This window comes from Leguminivora glycinivorella, chromosome 7 (genome assembly GCF_023078275.1).
Source record: "Leguminivora glycinivorella isolate SPB_JAAS2020 chromosome 7, LegGlyc_1.1, whole genome shotgun sequence".
Lineage (NCBI taxonomy): Eukaryota > Metazoa > Arthropoda > Insecta > Lepidoptera > Tortricidae > Leguminivora > Leguminivora glycinivorella.
In genome coordinates this window covers 19,374,118-19,394,676 of record NC_062977.1, presented here as the reverse complement: position 1 = coordinate 19,394,676, position 20,559 = coordinate 19,374,118, and the positions used below count along the sequence as shown (strand labels likewise).

At 36.3% G+C, this 20,559-nt stretch overlaps 1 protein-coding gene across 2 annotated transcripts in view; it reads left to right on the top strand.

The window, feature by feature from the left end:
* The window catches only part of LOC125228352 (mitogen-activated protein kinase ERK-A), a 141,451-nt gene that overhangs the window by 82,993 nt on the left and 37,899 nt on the right, over window positions 1–20,559 (top strand). Inside the window, exons 2-4 of one of the 2 annotated variants that reach the window (XM_048132884.1) lie at window positions 5,114–5,240; window positions 9,149–9,259; window positions 10,641–10,775. In XM_048132884.1, the coding sequence (XP_047988841.1) occupies window positions 5,114–5,240; window positions 9,149–9,259; window positions 10,641–10,775 (373 nt within the window). The remainder of the gene's footprint in view (window positions 1–5,113; window positions 5,241–9,148; window positions 9,260–10,640; window positions 10,776–20,559) is intronic. The other variant, XM_048132885.1, reaches the window with a different exon arrangement.

Here is a 20,559-nt window from a genome sequence, read left to right as displayed (position 1 = left end):
TCGAAAAAAGTCTTGTTAGAAGTTTTCAGACGGACGACGGACGTGTCGACTTCAGTTTTATCGCCTTTGTGTAACTACAGAAAGGACTTTAGTTTTTGTTATTAGTTAAGGTTTAGGTTTTTAAACGTAAGTAGGTAGTGTTTATTTCGTTTGGCAAATAATTGTCTCTTAGTTTTTTTTATTTTTTATTACTGGCACAGACTCCACCACATGGTATTGTGTATTACTTCTCGCTAGCCATTTCATTATTTCAACAAAAAGATTCTATCCAATTGACGTATACAACCATGCTCTACAAATTTAATTCAAAGCTTCACATTTCGATATGAAAAAAATTAATGACGATTACCTACGACCATTGATTGTCATCAGTCATCATTACTCATTTCGTTTTTTCACGTATTGTCATTAACTTTTCACGAGCAACGTTAACGGCGTTAATAATCATTGTTTGTTATTAATTACGCCATCCCTCTCAATTTTCAGCCGGCATAATTGAAACGCGAGAGGTTCAAATTGCAAAAAAAAAAATGTTTGAAGTAAAATATTCCGTGTCACCTTGGGAATTAATAGGTTGACCTAAATAAACAGTGGGTTTGTTTTCTCCATGGTTGTTCATCTTATTTATCAGCACAACTATACATAATACACACGATGACGAGACACACGAAGCGATTATTGATTTTTTTTTCTACGTCAAAAGTTTGTGATTGACTTTATTATTCCGTACCTATTTATTTTTCTTCCTACGCCCTAGGCTTTTTACAATATGAATGTATAGGCATAGAAAAATGCAAAATAATACACACTCGTAACTCATACAATCACTTAACTAATAACCTAACCTAATATGCCGCAAGCAGCGGGACAGGGCCCAAGCTGCAGGTTGTCAGGGCCGCAGAGCGAGGAACCGGCGTACTGTACGCGGCGTGTCTAGGATTACCGCCTTCTGTATCAGGCGTTTGATCCAACCTCCCAGCGAGAATTTCTCTAATCCATACTAATATTATAAATGCGAAAGTGTGTGTGTCTGTTTGTTTGTCCGTCCTTCACGGTAAAACGGAGCGACGAATTGTCGTGATTTTTTAAGTGTAGATAGTTGAAGGGATGGAGAGTGCCATAGGCTACTTTTTGTCTCTTTCTAATGCGAGCGAAGCCGCAGGCAAAAGCTAGTATTACATATTATTACTTATATCAAAGAGGATCGAGTATTATAGAGAGTTACTGTCAAAGTAAAATGTGTAATCACAGTGCATAGACTGCTTTCTCTCGACACAGGTTTAAAACTTTGAACCTCAGTTTTGACAATTTGGCCCATATTGTTAGCTTGATATGTGTTAAGTAAAATGTCAAATATTAATATTATCTAGCCGAGCGTTCCCAAACCGGCCACCGTACCTTTTTCTATAGGGCTTTGAGGTATGTTTTTTTCTTAGAATTTATCCGTCTATACGGTGGAGTTACATATGTCTTTGCTTATATTAATTATACAGATGAAACGTCACTATTAACGCTGACATATGTAATATCCGATACTCGTAAATAAATAAAACGTATGTACGTTGCTTTTCCATATATAAATGTGATATCTATTAACTGTCATTTTTATTTGTTTTCAGGTAAGTAAATCCCAAGCAGTCATGGTAACGTAGCTACTGTAATTCAGTTGATAGCAAACATTCCTCGCCTAACATTGTTGGAACTCGAAATAATGGGCGCAGATGTGTCTTTAATTATGAAACTTTACATTTTTGGCGCAAGGGAATTTATCTACAATGTGATTTGGGGCCTGTTTGCCCAAAACAATCAGTAATAGAATACGAGTACACATGAATCTGTATTTATTGCAAATGAGCTTGTAATTTTAAGTTCGATAGTAATGCTGGTTTCTGTATTCACCAGTTAAAATTGCTAACATTATTACAGAATAAATTAAATTACTAGAGAAAAGAGACTTCCTACGAAACCGAAGTGTGACAGCATTTCATAATCAAATCGTGTTCTCCATTTCTAATTCATTTCAGCGCTATCTCTTTCGACTATTTAGGGTTGTTAAAAATCTCACAAAGTAACGTCAAGTTATGCTAACCCCAACTTAAACTACGTAGGTATACGAGCCGAACGAATCCGCAATCGCTCGATAAATCTGGCATAACTGCAAGTTGTTATTCCAATTACAGCATCCATTGTTTTTACGGTAGGAAAAATTTGATAGCTGATTACACTCGCGCCTCGTAGCGTAGCTTGGCTTGCTCGCTTGGTCGTCTTTCAACTTGGACGCAAGTATAAACTTACTATGACACTTCGAGACCACCGTCTACACTGGCGCCTTTCGCGGCGAATTCCCTCCCTAGATCTTATTGTTATCTATCCAGGTTTTTTTTTTCATAATGTCCAATTTTCCCTAGCTTCCAGAGCCTTTCTTTACAACATAGTAACTCGTAACATTGTATGCCTAATCCTCCTGGGCAAACATAAAACTATTTATGTTTAGGTTTTACACCCGCATAGCCTTGCGTTAAAAGCTTCTAAGCCCCTGTCCCATAAATTTCGCTGCGGGTTACCTGTCACTGTCACCACGTTCGGACGTAAGACGAAACTCTTGTAGTCCGAAGGTTTTTCCATTTTTAGGGTTCCGTAGTCAACTAGGAACCCTTATAGTTTCGCCATATCTGTCCGTCCGTCCGTCCGCGGATAATCTCAGTGACCGTTAGCACTAGAAAGCTGAAATTTGGTACCAATATGTATATCAATCACGCCGACAAAGTGGTAAAATAAAAAGTGGAAAAAAATGTTTTGTTAGGGTACCCCCCCTACATGTAAAGTGGGGACTGTTTTTTTTTTTCATTCCAACCCCAACGTGTGATATATTGTTGGATAGGTATTTAAAAATGAATAAGGGTTTACTAAAACCCGTTTTTTGATTATATTAATATTTTCGGAAATAATCGCTCTTAAAGGAAAAAAAAGTGCGTCCCTGCCCTCTAACTTTTGAACCATATGTTTAAAAAATATGAAAAAAAATCACAAAAGTAGAATTTTATAAAGACTTCTAGGAAAACTGTTTTCAACTTAATAGGTTTAGTAGTTTTTGAGAAAAATACGGAAAACTACGGAACCCTACACTGAGCGTGGCCCGACACGCTCTTGGCCGGTTTTATACCTAACCACATAATCCACCCATAGATAAATGTCATGCATTGTACTGTATACACATTTACACATATCTCAATTTTATTTTTTGTTATTATTATTAGGAGCCTGCTGTGTCCCACTGCTGGGCAAAGGCCTCCCCCCTCTTTTTCCATTCGTCTCTGTTAAGTGCTATGTCTGACCAACCACATAAAAATGAGTCGAGGTTATCCCGCCATCGCCGATGTGGTCTGCCGGATCCCCGGTTTGACTCGTGGGGCTCCCACTTCGTGGTTATCTTAGCCCACAAGTCGTCCGGCATTCGGCAGACATGACCAGCCCAGTCCCATTTCAACTATTTATTTTTTGTGTTACGTGTTTTTATGTTTCACGACTACTTATATGATACAGCCCTACCAGTGCGGAAATAAACCTATAATTTACTATCAGCTGCAAAAGTGCATGGAGAAATTACGAATGATAAATTCGCCATGCACTTTTACGGCTGATAGTACCTATACTAGTCAATTTTATGATTAGATTAACTGATCGCACGATATTATATAGCGAGCTGACAATCTTTAGGCTCCTTTATGACATGACTCAAGTTTGATTTCAGGGTAAGTTCGAATAAGCCTAACCCAACATAAACGCGATGTAAAAACAAGAAACAGGCTTTTGTTTTCAATGATAATATGCGTAGGTTTTCCTGGAAAACAGAAAAAAGAGTTTATTTTCGTAAAGCAGAGTAATTTCCAAGTTATTTCAGCTGTTGATATGCCCACCTCGCCCGGGGTAATGTTCTACGCCTAATAAAAAGAGAAAAGTATAGCGATAACCATAATAGCGGAATGTTTTGAATTATGTACATTAAAGTGAAAATATATTATGTCCTGTTAGAAATCCGACCATTTTCCATGTCTCAGCAACTGTTTTTAGGGTTCCGTAGTCAACATTTTCCATGTCTCAGCAACTGTTTTTATGTATATTAATCACGCCAACAAAGTGCAAAAATAAAAAATGGAAAAAACGTTTTATTAGGGTACCCCCCTAAAACGTGTGATATATGTTGGACAGGTAATATAAGGGTTTACTAAGATCGTTTTTTGATAATATTAATATTCTCGGAAATAATCGCTCCTAAAGGAAAAAAAGTGCGTCCCCCCCCTCTATATATATGTTATAGGTTCAGTATATGTCGTATATTATATTATGTTACGTATATGTCTATTTACGTTAGAATAGAAATTACTTCCAATAAATATTAACACAATGCAGCTCTTTGAAGGTGCAATAAAATTGTGGTATAAAAAATAAAGCTAGACTATCAACAACATTTGTGCCTGGGAATTTTCAGAATTTGGGACCCCCAATTAGCGTAAGTCGTTAACAAAAATTAACTCACTGTCAGCTGTGTGACGATAATTAAGCATGAAATTTCAATCAAAATATTGTTTTTGTGTTTTACATAAACTTTAAGTGATAATCTACATTCAGAATGTGAAAAAAGTAAATTTTTAGACAGATTTTATGCTTAATTGTCGTCACAAAACTGACAGCGAGTTAATTTTTGTTAACAACTTACGCTAATTGGGGGCATCCAAATTCTGAAAATGTCCGCCTACGAGTAATATCGCGTGTTCTTATTGGTTCCGAGAATAATTTTCATAAGGAAGTAAGCATATCAATTTCGAACTTAAAGGAGAACGTGTTTAGTTACAAGAAAACCTTTTTTCCTAAAATTTTCATAAATAAATAAAGTAAAAAAATCCCTATTATAGTTCATCCTTTATATCATTAATTCTATAAAGGTTTACACGAATGACAGCTTACCATGAAAAATATCTACCATTACCATTTTGCCCATACAGGAGACCGTCCGTCCCACATTTCCCACTTAACTTTTAATACGTGTTCATGTGATAATACCCTTTCAGGGGTGGCCAACCTTCGCATACGATGATTTATTACTTTGTTACAGGTCGGCCTTCGACAACGTGAAGAAAACGAAAGTCGCCATTAAGAAAATATCGCCCTTCGAGCATCAGACATATTGTCAGAGGACTTTAAGAGAAATCAAAATCCTTACACGGTTTAAGCATGAAAACGTAAGTTAACTATTTACATTATTCTAAATCAAAATCAATTAAATAGTAGGTACTTACCAATCTCGTAGAAGGGCATTTTCAGAATTTGGGACACCCCAATTAGCATAAATCGTTAACAAAAATTAACTCGCTGTCAGTTTTGTGACGACAATTAAGAATAAAATCTGTCTAAAAATTTACTTTTTTCACATTCTGAATGTAGATTATTGGTTAAAGTTTATGTAATAACCACAAAAACAATATGTTTATAGAAATTTCATGCTTAATTATCGTCACAAAACTGACAGTGAGTTAATTTTTGATAACAACTTACGCTAATTGGGGGGTCCCAAATTCTGAAAATGCTCAGAACTGCGCCGTACGGATTGATTCGAAATTTAAATTACGGCATATCGGATATGTCAGTGTCAAAAGAGACTTAACGTTTCGAATCACACCTGCATAGTCTTGTTACTCGTATTTGTACAAAATTTTATTCATTTAAGCCGAATAGAATTTCAATTTGGAATTTTAAACAGCAGAAACGGAACTAGTTGCTGTCACAAAACCACTCACGTCACTGAATACGTGAAAAGGTTTCCACTCGGCTTAGTGTCAAGGTACCGTTCCACCATACTTTGATGCGGGTCATCCGTTGAAACCCTTCCAAAAACGCAACATGTCTCTACGAATAAAATACTACGACAGTCCGCCACAGTTCAAGTTAGTGATGTGCAAGTTGCGGAAACTTTCCAAAAAATCTTAAATTTCTTGAAAAATTCACGAAACTTTCACGAAAAATAAAGGGAATTTAAATTTATGAAATGGAAATTTCCGTCCATACAATTGTCCATACAAAGTATGGAAAGTTTTCGGAGTTTTCCTATGTGAAAATTTCAGAATTTTGGAAACTTTCCTTCGGCACATCAGTAGTTCAAGTTACTTTTTTTAGTTCGATATAAACTATATATTTAATAGTTACGAAAATTAGTATACCTACACCTATGATATGTACAGGAGCTCAGAATTCGTTTCTCTTTAAACCATTTATTCATTTATTTATTTTGGTTTGAACATGCCTGTCTTCTCTCATGAAGTGCCAGCGACGAGCCCGGCGACTTTTTGTTCGTAGTCGCTGTTCGGTAGATACGGGTTATAACATGTTATCGGCTACATTCGTAGCGCGTAGCACTCGCTTTCACCAGACCTGGGACACTGAAAAAATGGCCGCGGGAGTATGAAAATGCGAGATAGATGACACGTCTTTGTCTAATTGTATTAATGACATAAGGACAGGTAGTCTATCTCGCGGCGACATACTCCCGCGGCCATCATGTGCTAGGCCTACTGGGACACTGACGATCAAATATATGAAAGAGGCGCGTTCCTAGCACACAGTCTAAGTTCGTGTAGGTGAATGCGTACTATGCTTGTAAGAGTGAGATGGCAGGTAGACTGTTCGCGATTTTGACAGGCAGTAACTGTGAAGTAACCGAGAGGGGATGGTCGGGCACTTTTAGCGGGGAGCGGGAGTGACTATACTGTACGATAGTCTTCTTCCTCCTACCCTTATCCCACGTTATGTGTACGATACTGTACGATAGTACTCTTTATTATACTGTGCTTGCACTGAATGTGTTAATTACATCGTACTGAAAAGGGCGTTTTAACTGTGGAAATATGTTGTTTTACATAGGTATAGCCCATGAACAAGTTTGTCACTAGAAAAAGACGCGAATATTTGAACATTTTCTATGGAACGATCGGTCGATAGTCGATAGCAATTCGCGCTAACATTTTTTTTTAATCTGTCGCTTTTTCTAATGACAGAAACGGCTCTACAGACTGTACTGCTTTTTGTGGTTTAAATTACAGCTGTAATGATAGTTGTTATGAAAATATTCCTCGTAATTATTTCCACTGATACGCAGAAAATTGAGCCCTCAGTCTCGGTACGAAACAATTAAAGTCCGATTTATCATGTTACTTTTATTTAATCAAAAGTTTTGGAACAATAATTATGTAGCAAGTCGGTGTTTTCGAATAAAATATTACTACATTAATTTACTTTTAATTGCTTTTAAAGTGATTTATTTCAGTTTATATATTTTGAAATATTAAATATTTATTCATAACTATGAAAAGAGATTTAATTTATGCAGTCAGTAGGTTTGGGGAAACCCTAAAGTCAGTATTAGATTGATTCATGTATCGATTCTAACATGAAACTCGCTCAAACGCTTGTTTACGGCAGCACAACATTACACGCTAGTTTTATAAAGACATCCAATATCGCTTAATGCGATTTATACCGCCAAGGGACGCAATATACCTGTAAATCCCACGTGCAGTTCAAACAACGCACAAAGGGTGCAGCTGGGTTTATCTCGCACAGCTTTAAACAGCTTGCTTCTATTTTTAACATTTTTGTATTTTTTTGTTTTGAAGAAGCACTTGTAATCTTTAGATATAAGTACTTAACTTTTTCTTTGATGTGCAAGTTCTTTGATAATACTCTCCACGAGTAATAATGTATTGTTTTAGCAAACTTCGGCTGTTTTATCAATCAGCTGTTTATGTAGATATATGATTGTAGCAATGTTTTCACGATACAAATATTTGTGTCCTGAAAGTCATAATCAGACTGCTATTGTATACCTCGTCTTTATTATACTTGCATTGCGACCAATATTATTATTTTATTTACACTCCGAGAATAAGATTTAATAAAAATAGACTATAACCAGCATTAAAAATGTCATAAATATGTCCCCCCTATAAAGCGCAATATTGCGTTACCTAGAGCCCGTGCTCTAAAATATGCATTAATCTGCACGATAAAATGGCAAAACAAGACACCTCTCACGACTGCATTTCAATGAATAACATTTCCTTTGATGTATCGTATATATTTAATCCTCTTTGTTTTTAAAGCTCACGCTCTGTTCAAAAGAAAACTACATAGTTGTTACATTTTGCATAGATTCCATGAATTTTAACGTTTGCTTACATGCACTTGTCGTGGCATAAAGCTTTGACGAATTTTACTGCGTAACCTGCCAGTTTGTTCAAAAAGGGGACATTCATTTGCTTTTATGTATGAAATCCCATATCTGCATGCACGACACGTACGCATTCTAATATGAGCAAATACATGTGAGTGACGCGCGAATTCATAATTTATTATTTCATTCCCTATCTCTGCGAGAGAAATTCGTGCCGTAGTGAATTTCAACTGCACCAATTTAAATTTATTTCTTACTAATGTTTTATTATATTAAGTACTGTTATCAATTTATTTTAGCGACATACTCAGGCCAATGTGTCAAATTAATATATCTGCGCGTTTGAATCGGGCTCCTTGCGTAGCAATCTACACTCTACGAAGTCTACGGCGTAGCGCTACGAGTGTGTAAATTTGTAGAGACGTTAATGCAAGAACAAGAATGGTAGAGCCCGTTTGCGCCGTAGAAAAAAGTGACGAGTGTCATCGAAATACGTGATATTAACGGACACTTTCCTTATGTTGTTATTATTCTCCGATTATCATATAATTCGGTAGATCGACATAGTCCAAGAGCAGTACAACAAAAGCGCAATTTTAGCTACTGAGCTACGAAAACTTAAGGTGTCGTAACTCTATGAGATTTTGATTCCTGCAGGTAGCCGAATGGCAATTCTCCGACGCGAAACGAAAACGAAACGCCGCGAAAGGTAGTCTGGCTCTGTCGCGCCAATACGCAAGAGCGATAGATATCTACGAGCGTTTCGTGAGCGTTTGTGCCATTCGGCTACGAACCCAGAATCGGAATCTCATCAAATATCTTAATTTAGTAAAAACCTGTTTTTATTATTATGTTGAATTCTTCAAATTTTGTGATATTCCCACGCCTTATTATCAATTTTTTTACACGTTTCTTTTTTTACAGGTAATCGACATTCGAGATATTTTAAGGGCGGATTCTATTGATCAAATGAAGGATGTCTACATCGTGCAATGCCTAATGGAAACAGATTTATACAAATTGTTAAAGACACAGGTACAATATTTACCACTCATTTTAACCTACATTTGATGTCTGACTTCTAATACAATATTACATTCCCTTTTTCTATTGGATTATGTTGATCCATCAAATGCACGTGTCGTTTTTTCGGTTTTCCTTATCCTTCTATATTTTTATTTGTAAAAGTATTAAGGTTCACCAGTAGATCTTTTCTCTTTGTCATGTTTATATAACTTCCGCGTTGTTTGATCTTATATTCTGTCGTTTCTCGGAAATGTTCGTATTTGACGTGCTACTTCAGTACTTTTCGTGCGGACTGAAATAACATGAGATGTTCGTGTGTTTCCATGAAAATACGATGGAAAATAATTTTGCAGTGAGAGAAATTTGAATTGTAAATTTAACAAGTTCAACTTGTTGCGGGTTTATCCGTTTGAAACAAAAGTATTTTAATAAACGGAATAAATCACAATATTGATGATACAAGTCGAATTTGTTCGAACAACAAGGTCAAACTTGTAAAAGGATATTTGATTGAATCAGCCAAACATATGTTTCAAACAATATGTCATGTGGCTTTTATAAAATCGACTTGTTGATTCAAATATATTGTTGATTCAAATAACTTGTAGAATGTACTAGTTATGTACACTTAACAAAATCTAAGTTGTTTGAACCAAAAAGCACGTAGGCGCTATTTTAACCAAAAAACTTGTTGAACGAACATGAAAACTGGTTGTTTTTTCTCTCAGTGTATATGGGTCAGTGATCTTAAGTTCAAAATGGGTATCTTCCTCGTAATAATGAGAGAAAATAAGCTTAAAACTCGTATACACCTTCATTGTAGCATTCTAAACGATCCCGTATAAGAAAAGTATAGATGCTATGCTGCGATCGTTTCTCATCGAACGTTATTCAATGTCTAAAATCGCCGTCAATAGAAATTGTGAACAATGTAAACAAACCATTCAATAAAATATACATGTAGACCTCTTTTATTGTTCCAATTGTGTGTTATGAATTGATTAAATCACACATTGATTTAGCCGGTATTTGATGAGTTAGAATGGACATTAAATACATTTTGAATACAATTTGATTCTATTGATGGCGACTGTAATGTGTAGAATGCTTCAATGAAGTCAAAAAAGAAACTTCTGTTCTGTCTGAACTGTCCCTATGTCTGAGACTCTTAAGTGACATTCGTTCACATAGATAGATAGAATACTCTTTATTGGCACACCTCAGCAAAAGATACAGTGGAGACAAAACAAATTATTATAAATAGAGGCAGACAACAGGCGGTCTTATCGCTAAAGGGCAACAATACAACATTCCTTAAAACTCTATGTATACCTATGTATACCTCCCTAAGTAGGTATACTTAGTATTGAAAAATGATTTATTGTTACAGAAATTAAGTAACGACCACATCTGCTATTTCCTATACCAAATACTACGAGGGCTGAAGTACATCCACTCGGCGAACGTGCTACACAGGGACCTCAAGCCCTCCAACCTGCTACTTAACACCACCTGCGACCTCAAGGTAACTTGATAACGAGAAATTACATACAAACATCAGCTGGTCAATTCGCAGCAGTGAATGAAACTGAATTTGCAGTAAAGTTTTGTAATATAAGACTTATATTGACCGGGATTACCTTTTTGATTAATATCGCGACACCAAGAAAAATCAAAAAGGTAATCACGGTTTATATCCCGGTCAATATAAGTCTTATGAAACTAACCGTGAATCATTTAAAACTCTAAGTTTTGTAACGACATTCATTTGAAAATGCATTCACACAAATATGTATATTCAGTACAAGCAGTAACACACACTAGAGAAATTTCGTCGGGTACCACGGCGGGCGGGTGGTTTAGTGGTAATGACGTTAGCCGCGTAAGCTGAAGACCCGGGTTGGATTCCCGGCTCGACCATCAGTGGGCCTTGACGTTTTTTCTTTCGTGTATGATATCTATTTCAATTTATAACCTCAAACAACCTCAAACCAACTAGAACCTCTTATTTACACCGTGTACTATTTGCCATAAAAGTCACATTGACGTCTACGATGCAAAGATGTGGCCTAGGATTCAAATTGGTTGACAGTACATAGGTAAAAACTACCTTACGTTACAATGTTCATGCATTAATATATGATCAAACGAGCTTCGCAAGCGAAGTTCGATCGATATTATATGACTCGCTTCATTGGAAGATATAATTATTAAGTTTACATTATTGTAGTTTATTTAATCTACTGGCAACATATTGCACGCTTATTTTAGAGATTTATAAAAAATAAGTATTTCAATTGCCTCTAAACCCCACCCTCAGGTCGGTGTCAACCGGCGGTGGCAACCTCATTATTTTCAGAGATTATTCCAAGCAAAACTTTGGAATCTGGGTGTATCGGGAGGGAGGGTAATTATATCTTCCAATGAAGCGAGTCATATAATATCGATCGAACTTCGCTTGCGAAGCTCGTTTGATCATATATTATATTTCCTCGCTTCATTGTTCGATATAATTATTAAGTTTACATTATTGTAGTTGTTTAGAGACAAAGTTTTGCGTATGGCAATTGTGAAAACAAAATTAAATATTTATCATTCAATTTTGTTGCATAATTATTACTAAACAACTAGCAATTACATAGTTATGTAATTTATACACAAGATCAGTCTTATTCAGTAACACAGTTCATAATTAATTATAGCAAACTGATCTTGCAAATAGGTCAACTATTTGACGATGGCAGAATTTAGGAAATATTTGCGAGGTTGAGGTCCAACCCGCAGTTTTTTTGATAATGTCAAACATTGACCCCTGCCGAAACGGCAGTAGACGTGGTAGCATGGCGAGTGCCTGTGTGCACTAAATGTTGCCACGTCCATCCCGATCTCCGCTAGTACTTGTTTTATCCACCTGCTTATTGACTGTGCCATCGCGTCCCTGTGAGGGCGCTTCGCAGTTAATAAGAGGTGTTCTGAGTTCGGAGGCCCTTTTATCGCTTGTTAGAGTAAGATACTCGCGAAGGACCGAAGTCGCGTGACACGTTTCTTTAAGGTACGAAAGGAACAGTATAAGTATGTCGGGGCAGATGGTTATATCTGACACGATAATTTTTACCCCATTTGGGTAGTGTATATTCACTCATTTAATCAGTAAGAATGTTGGCACGCGATGGGCAGTGCATAATGCCAATAATACGACAAGCTTTTTAGTACCTAGGTAATCTGCTCTATAGTCGTATTTGGATACCATTCATCAATGTAATCCAATACTATTTTTGGATCCCAAGAGTAATTATATTTTGGAAAAATAGGTCTCATTTTAAATGTGCGTTTTAACAAACGTTTAACATGTTCTTTTTTTTTTTTTTTTTTTTTTTTTTTTTTTTTTTTTTTTTTGTCCTGAGAAACAGGGATAATGCTGACCTTATGATTGTTTATGGATCCATAATATGACGATCCTGCGTTAAACTGGTCCGTTAAAAATCTTAGAATCAACTTAATCGAACTACTAAAAAGGTTTTGATCGAGTTGTGATCAAAATGTCCACCATAGTTTAAACCACGTTTAAACAAAACGTTATATTGCTGAATGGTATTTTTAGAAATAGATGCGATCACATGAAGTTTCCTCAGATAACCTTTACCGGAGAGCACCGCTGCACCCAGGAGAAGGCGCTTGTGGAACGGATTCCTGGTGCTGTGATCAGAACAGACCTTATGTTCTTCGGGGCTCATGTAAATAATATCGGATTTTACTAGTGACATTAACAAAGGAAACTACGCTTGGGATTGCCAGACGGGGAAGCTAAACTTCCTGTTACTTTGTCATAAATTATCTTTTTTTAAAGATTTTAAAATGATCGGCAATGGAGGAAAACTGTAAAAGTCTAGTGTAAAAGCATCTACAGCTGATGCATCTGGGTCTTTCCACCATGATAAGTAAGTGTACATTTGGCATTGGAGCGAGAAGAGAAAAGATCAATATCAGGCTCACCAGCAGTATACATTATGCGTAGCAGTATAAACGCTTCATGAGATAGTTCCCATTCAGTATCGAGATTCACATTTCGTGATACCCGGTCTACTTCTATATTGTTTTTCGTATATTTAATATTTATATACGATGCAAAAAAACCAAAGGTTTAGCTTCTTCGCACCACTGCCAAATCCGTCTGAAAGGGTCGGTCAAATTTCGAAATTGAACGTTGCCCATGCGATTTTCATCGCTTATATCAGTTATATAGTCATATAGCTTATATCTTTCGTATTGTCTATACGAATTAATATAAAACAGTCACAACGACGGTCATTAAAGAAATATTAAGAGGTAAACATACTGCTAACATTTCCAATTGGTCTATGTGGAAAGCTTTTTCCTCGGATCTCGACGCTCCGTGTGCAAGAGAATATAATATTCATCCCCCAGTTCGGATCATTTAATATTAGTTTCGGTAATTTAATTTTCTTACTATAGTTTGGGTCGCGTTGCAAGGCTAGAAATTTTTGGCGTTCTAGAATTTTAGTATATAGCCACCCAAATTTAGCTGCAGGGCATGCGTCAATAAGTACTCCGATCAGTTGAGATAATTCTCTAACGGAACAAGAGTGTAGTGACAGAGATTTTCTAACCATCACGTCGATTTTTCTCTCATTTTTCCCGTAGGTAAAAAAATCGACTGAGTTGAACATAAAACCTAAGTCTCGACAAACCTGTCGCGGTTTTAATGTCCTATTAGTATAGTTTATGACAAAGCACAAGCATTCTAGTAGGTTAACGTTTACGTTTCGTAAACACTCTACATAAGAGTACCCGACACATAAAATACCGCGCTAAAAAAGACCATAAGACAAAGCCGTAAATTCATTTAAGTTAATAAACTAGGGTTTTCATCTTCAAAATGGACGCTCAGATATTTGCGGCACTGTCTCGCAATAAGAATCAGTGGGTAAGCTTCCTTCAAATCAACTGTAGCCATGAAGCTACCTGTTAGTAAGTATAAGCTTAACAGTTGGTCTGTGGTTTTCCATTTTGAAATGTTCTCTAGGAATAAATTTGTTCAGCTTTTCGAGATTTGGAATAAAACGTTTGGTGTCATTACATTTTTGTGACAAAAACGTTCTCGAAATAAACTGGTCATGCTGTGGGATGCAAGGGACAACTGCATCCAGCTGAATTAAATTTTGGACGTACCTCCATAACGGCTTTTTCACTACTTGCCCAATTTATTTGGGGTACAACGTCTTGAAAAACCGGACGTTCAAAAGTTACCGAGCAACCGTTTTTAAGCGAATCTAAAATAACTTCATTTGATGTTATTTTTGACCAGCAATCATAAAAAATATTTTATTTTACCAGCGTGAGGTAACTGACTCATTGTTGAGGAGTGGCACGGGGCTTGCCCTGGCCTGCTGGTCTGGCTGGAGGGTTCGGGGTTGGTTGACTGCTGTCCTTCTCTGGGCTCCCCCCGCCGTTTTCGACTGGTAACGAGGAAGGCCTGACCCGTTTCCCTGAAACTGGTATTGGTTGCGCGCCGACGTTGTTGTCGAAGTTGATGGAGCCGTGTTGCTCTTTCCCGAATATACAGACTTTTTTATCTGTAGCCATTGTTTCTCAATTACTTTTGAGGCTTTTATTTTTTCCGGGAGTTTACTTCCATAGAGTAAATCGCCCGCATCTTGAATTATGGTCAAGAAAGGTTTTTATAACCTGGGTGTGACAAGCCTTGTACGTGCTTGGGTTTTGCAATAATGCAAGTCTGATAAGATGCGACAACTGTCGCTTAACAGCTTGGTAGCAGTGATCTTATATATCATCAGACGTCAATAGAACAGTAATAGCTCGGTTTATGGCTGTAATGCCTACCTAAACGCAACTGGCAGCTGCCACAAACAGCATGGCTGTAATGGCCGCAGAAATTTCTGCATGAAGCATCTAAATGCTTAAAAAAACGTACAATTTTCGGAGATAAGGTATTCTTTTAATATCTTATCCTTCAAATCTTTGGTAAACCCTTGCGGACTAATGATAACCAAGGGGAGGCTAAGTTACCGTGAATTTTTCCCCAAATATGGGTGTATGGTCGGTATATAGCCTCACCTAAACGCGGTAACCAGGTCTGGGTCCAAATCAGGTACTTTTGGAGCTGAATTTTCAGGAGTTGAGCCTGGCGCCGTACCCGCAGGGGCGTCTTCAGGTAAGATCTCCGGAACATTCTCGATGTATGGAGAATTCGAGTCCTGGTAATCGAGTTGGTTGTCCGGAATGTACCATTTCGGTCTCCGTGACTTCTTGTTCGAGAAAGCAACGGTGCTTTCTGAACAGAACAAAAACCAAGCCATAATTTAGTTTTATAAAAACTAAAATAAAAATAGTACCAAAATTGTGGGTACACTGAGAGAAAATACAACCAGTTTCATGTTCGTTCAACAAATTTTTTGGTTAAAATAGCACCTACGTGCTCTTTGGTTCAGACAACAAGCTACTTGTCATTTGAATCGGCAATATATTTGAATCAACAAGTCGATTTTATAAAAACAACTTGACACATATTGTTTTAAACATACGTTTGGCTGATTCAAACGGATAAACCGCAACAAGTCGAACTTGTTGAATTCACAATGCAAATTTCTCTCGGTGTAGATTTCACCCATATGCGCGAATGCGCGTCTTACTTAGTGTTATCTCGCGGATAACATTCAGTAACTAATGTTCATATCAACATGTGTTCGTAATAGAATCACCATGTCTTACATGAGTTATGCCTTCGTGTTGACTCACGGTCAACCCCCAGGCTCGCGTCTTGTTAAAAGTACGCGTTGTGTGATCATCCGTAGATGATGATAAAAATACTAGTCCACTGTTTTTCTTGGTCAGTGCGTTTTACGCTTTGGCATTGCCAACGACCAAGATAAACTTAGTATCAAAAGATAGTGCAGTGGACGCGTGCGTCTGTTGCCGTGCACGAAAAAATAATGAGGTTGCCACCGCCGGTTGACACCGACCTGAGGGTGGGGTTTAGAGGCAATTGAAATACTTATTTTTTATAAATCTCTAAAATAAGCGTGCAATATGTTGCCAGTAGATTAAATAAACTACAATAATGTAAACTTAATAATTATATCGAACAATGAAGCGAGGAAATATAATTGCTCCTCAACAGTTGACCGGGGTTGTGGATGCACCTTTATTGTAGCCCAAGGTTTGATGACTCCTCTCCGGGGTTTTTTTTAAATGAGTGTATTTAAAAAAAAGAAATTCACAGAATGTTGACAAGGTTTCGACGAGATTAATCAATTTTTTTTTGGTAGCGCTCAATAAAGAGTGTAACTTTTGACAGAATTACGTACGTATCTACATTACCGTATGAAATTATTTAGGTACTAATCGTAAACAAACACTAAAGTCTGAATTAAATCTACGTATTATATCTATAGTAACAGAAATACAAGGAAGGAAACCGCCATTGCAGTAGGTCACTAGAGCTAATCTAATCTAGACTCCATCTGAAATGGAATGAGCGAAGCAACGCTCACTGAACTTCAAACTTATTAAGATCAAACTTCGCTAAGTCGGCTGAGTGGGATTGCTGCTATCAGGGATCGTACAAGGGTTATATCTTATGATTATAAGGGTTGATTTAGTATGAGATCTCGCATGCGAGTTTCATGACAATGCGGCATTTGATCAGACGTCTAAAAAGTGGAGATAGTTGACGGGATGGACAGTGACATAGGCTACTTGCCTACTTTTTGTTTCTTTCTAACGCGAGCTAAGCCGCAGGAAGGAACATAGACGAAATTATATATTCCTATTTCATTGTAAACAATGAAATAGGAATAAAATTACTTTTTTTAAAACTATGAATGCAGTTTTTCTTAGTATAGAAAATTACGCGTTGTTTTGAGATTAAAGCTCAAAAAGTCTCGCCTTGATCTTTAAAAACCGGCCAAGAGCGTGTCGGGCCACGCTCAGTGTAGGGTTCCGTAGTTTTCCGCATTTTTCTCGAAAACTACTAAACATTACATTACGTACATTTTTTTTTTTTATATACATATACGATTGTTTTTTTTTTCTTTCTTCAATAGCATACAATATAATTGTACAATGCAAGCATCGCACATTTCTCGCGTCAGCATTAAAATTAATATAATTATGACTTGATTAGAATTGCTTTGCATTGCTTGATTGCATTTGCATGCATTTAGTTATGTTTTATTGCAAATAAATAATGATTGATTGATTGATTGATCGCTGTATTTGCGATTACGCTATACATCGATTTATGCATTAGTTTATGTTTATACGTGCTCCTAGCTAGTACTCAGTATACCTTGGTTATCAATAAATTTATAAGTGTATCAAAAATCAGTGTTTCTATCAAGACTACCATCAACCATCAAGAATCATATCATCTAAGGTGTACGGCTCGTACAATAATATTTCACTAATTTCATACCTTTTCATGATTTACATTATTATTTTTTTTTTTTTAATAGGTCGCTTGTCAGGCGTCTAATGTATATTAGGTAATTATTGATGATAACATTGATAACTGATTGTATCGGCCCTATACTTCATTATATGCACCTATTATTGCTAGTAACTAGTAAATAGTACATATAAGTATTTAGTTATAGAACCTAATGTATCTGGAGCCTCGTCTGCCGACAAACCATACTCTGGTTTGGCAGAAGATAAATTTAGTTGTAGGTTTAGTTTTTGAATAAACATTTATTTCATTTTATTTCATTTTTCATTTCATCTAATGCAATTCATAATACTTACGGATATTATAATGTTTAGTTAGATCTACTCATAAATTTAATTATAAATTGCAGTGCATAGTTATTAAAACTTTTACTGTCTACTGTTTTTTTTTTCTGGATCGAAAGGGCTCGTGATTCATTGCATTGTAATACATAGAGATACTATATAGAATATGCATTAAAATCCTATTCAGGGTCACGTATCCACTTTATCGTTTTATTGATTTTGTTTCATCATGATCAGCTTTCTTTCTCGTAGATACTTTGTACCACACAAAGTAATCAACGATTAATTTTCTAAAATAGATAGCTGTTCATATACTATTTAAGAAGTGCTTACCCAATTGACCCAATTATACTAACATCCGATTTATATCTACACAGTATGTATATATTTTAGATAACACTTTTCTTTTAAAGTATTTTATCAACATCTTTTTTTTATTATTATTATCTCTTTATCTATCTTAAGATCTTAACTCTTAGGCTAGGCTATTTTATAATATGATTATTAAAGAAATTACAAAACCACTTTTTTTTTTTTTTTTTTTTGGCTGATTGGCTATTGACCATAGTCACACCCGATGGAAGGTGAAGATATAGTCGAAGATGGAGCTCACCGATTCAGTAATACTTAGCATATTCACTTTTATCTTAAAGACACCGAGGTCGTATTTTTCTGGGAACATCTATGGTGGGAGTGCATTCCATTCCTTTGATAAAATATTATCTAAATTATTACCCAAATATTATCTCCTTCATTTACTTTCTTTGCGCTGTTAACCGAACAAATCAGCATGCCCATTTACAAGGCATCAAGTCATACTGAAATTGACCGGAGTAACAGGAGTAACAGAATACTTATACAGCTCACCGAACTACGAGGTAACTACCTCGTAGTAGGTAAGCACAGTGTTTCTCCCCAGGTACCACGATTTGAATTTGTTTTTGCAGCTGTGTCTTTAAATTCCTTCAGGAGATGTTATAATTATCTTGACAGACTCAGCGTTTATTTATGTGTCACACGGAGAGAAAAACAACTAGATTTAATGTTCGTTCAATATTTCTATTTTTTTTTTTGTTAAAATTGCGCCTACGTGTTCTTTCATTCCAACTACAAGTTTGATGTTGTTAAGTGTAGTTACACTTCCTTCTACATTTTTTTTTATACCACGTCGGTGGCAAACAGTTATAGGGCCTCCTAATTGAAAGCAGTCACCGTAACCTATGGACGCCTGCAACTCAAGGGGTGTCACATGCGCGTCGTCGACCCATTAGAAACTTGTATACTCCTTTTTTTTTTAGAACCCCATACTGTAGTTCATCGGGGAATACCTTGACATAGCTCATTCCACAGCCGGAGCGTTCGTGGGAGGAAATATTATTGTTTTTTTTTTGAACCAATCTTTTATTTAAACCAACAAGTCGATTTTGTAAAAGCACATGTCACATATTGATTTAAACATATGTTTGGCTGATTCAATAAAATATATTTTAACAAGTTTGACCTTGTTGTTAGGTTCGTACAAATTCGACTTGTATCATCAATATTGTGATTTATTCCCTTTACTAAAATACTATTGTTTCAAACAGATAAACACGCAACAAGACGAGTTTGTTAGATTCACAAGGCAAATTTCTCTCAGTTGTACCCTTAACTTCACATCCGTCTATCGGGATACCCCCATTTGCCAGAATTTCATTTGCCATAATTTTATTTGCCATCCTATTCAACAATCATAATATTGTTTCTCATAACATCTTATGCCATAATCATTGTTTACTATATTAATCTAGTGCCAGAAACTTTGTTTCCCATAAAGTCAGTTTCCATAATGTCATTTGTCAGAATCATCGAAATCCGTAATTACCACATTCCATACCATCATTTGTCATACAAATTAGCGTCCAGAAAAGTCAATTTCCATAATGTGCTTTGGCAGAATCAAAAACTACTATAATAGGTACTAGAAGGACTAGAGAATGAAACTGCTATCAGAAAGTAGGTTAGGTTAGAACTGTGACCCCCTGGAAAATGAAACTGCTATCAGAAAGTAGGTTAGGTTAGGTTAGAACTGTGAACCTCTGGAAAAGGAAACTGCTTGAAAAGTAGGTTAGGTTAGAACTGTGACCCCCCGGAAAATGAAAATACTATCAGACAGTAGGTTAGGTTAGGTTAGAACTGCGACCCCCTGGAAAATGAAACTGCTATCAGAAAGTAGGTTAGGTTAGGTTAGAACTGTGACCCCCTGGAGAATGAAACTGCTGGAAAAGTAGGTTAGGTTAGGTTAGAACTGTGACCCCTGGAAAATGAAACTGCTATCAGAAAGTAGGTTAGATTAGGTAATAATATGGGCAACAATTAATATGGCAATAATTGCTTATGGCGTTTGAATATTCTATGAAACCATATTATTGCACTTAATAATATGGCTAACAAATAGTATGGCATTGTATGATTATGGAAGGTAATATTCGGATAAACAACGAGTATGTCATATGATTTTTATGGTAAACAAATCATTCGGGCAAATGAAATTCAGG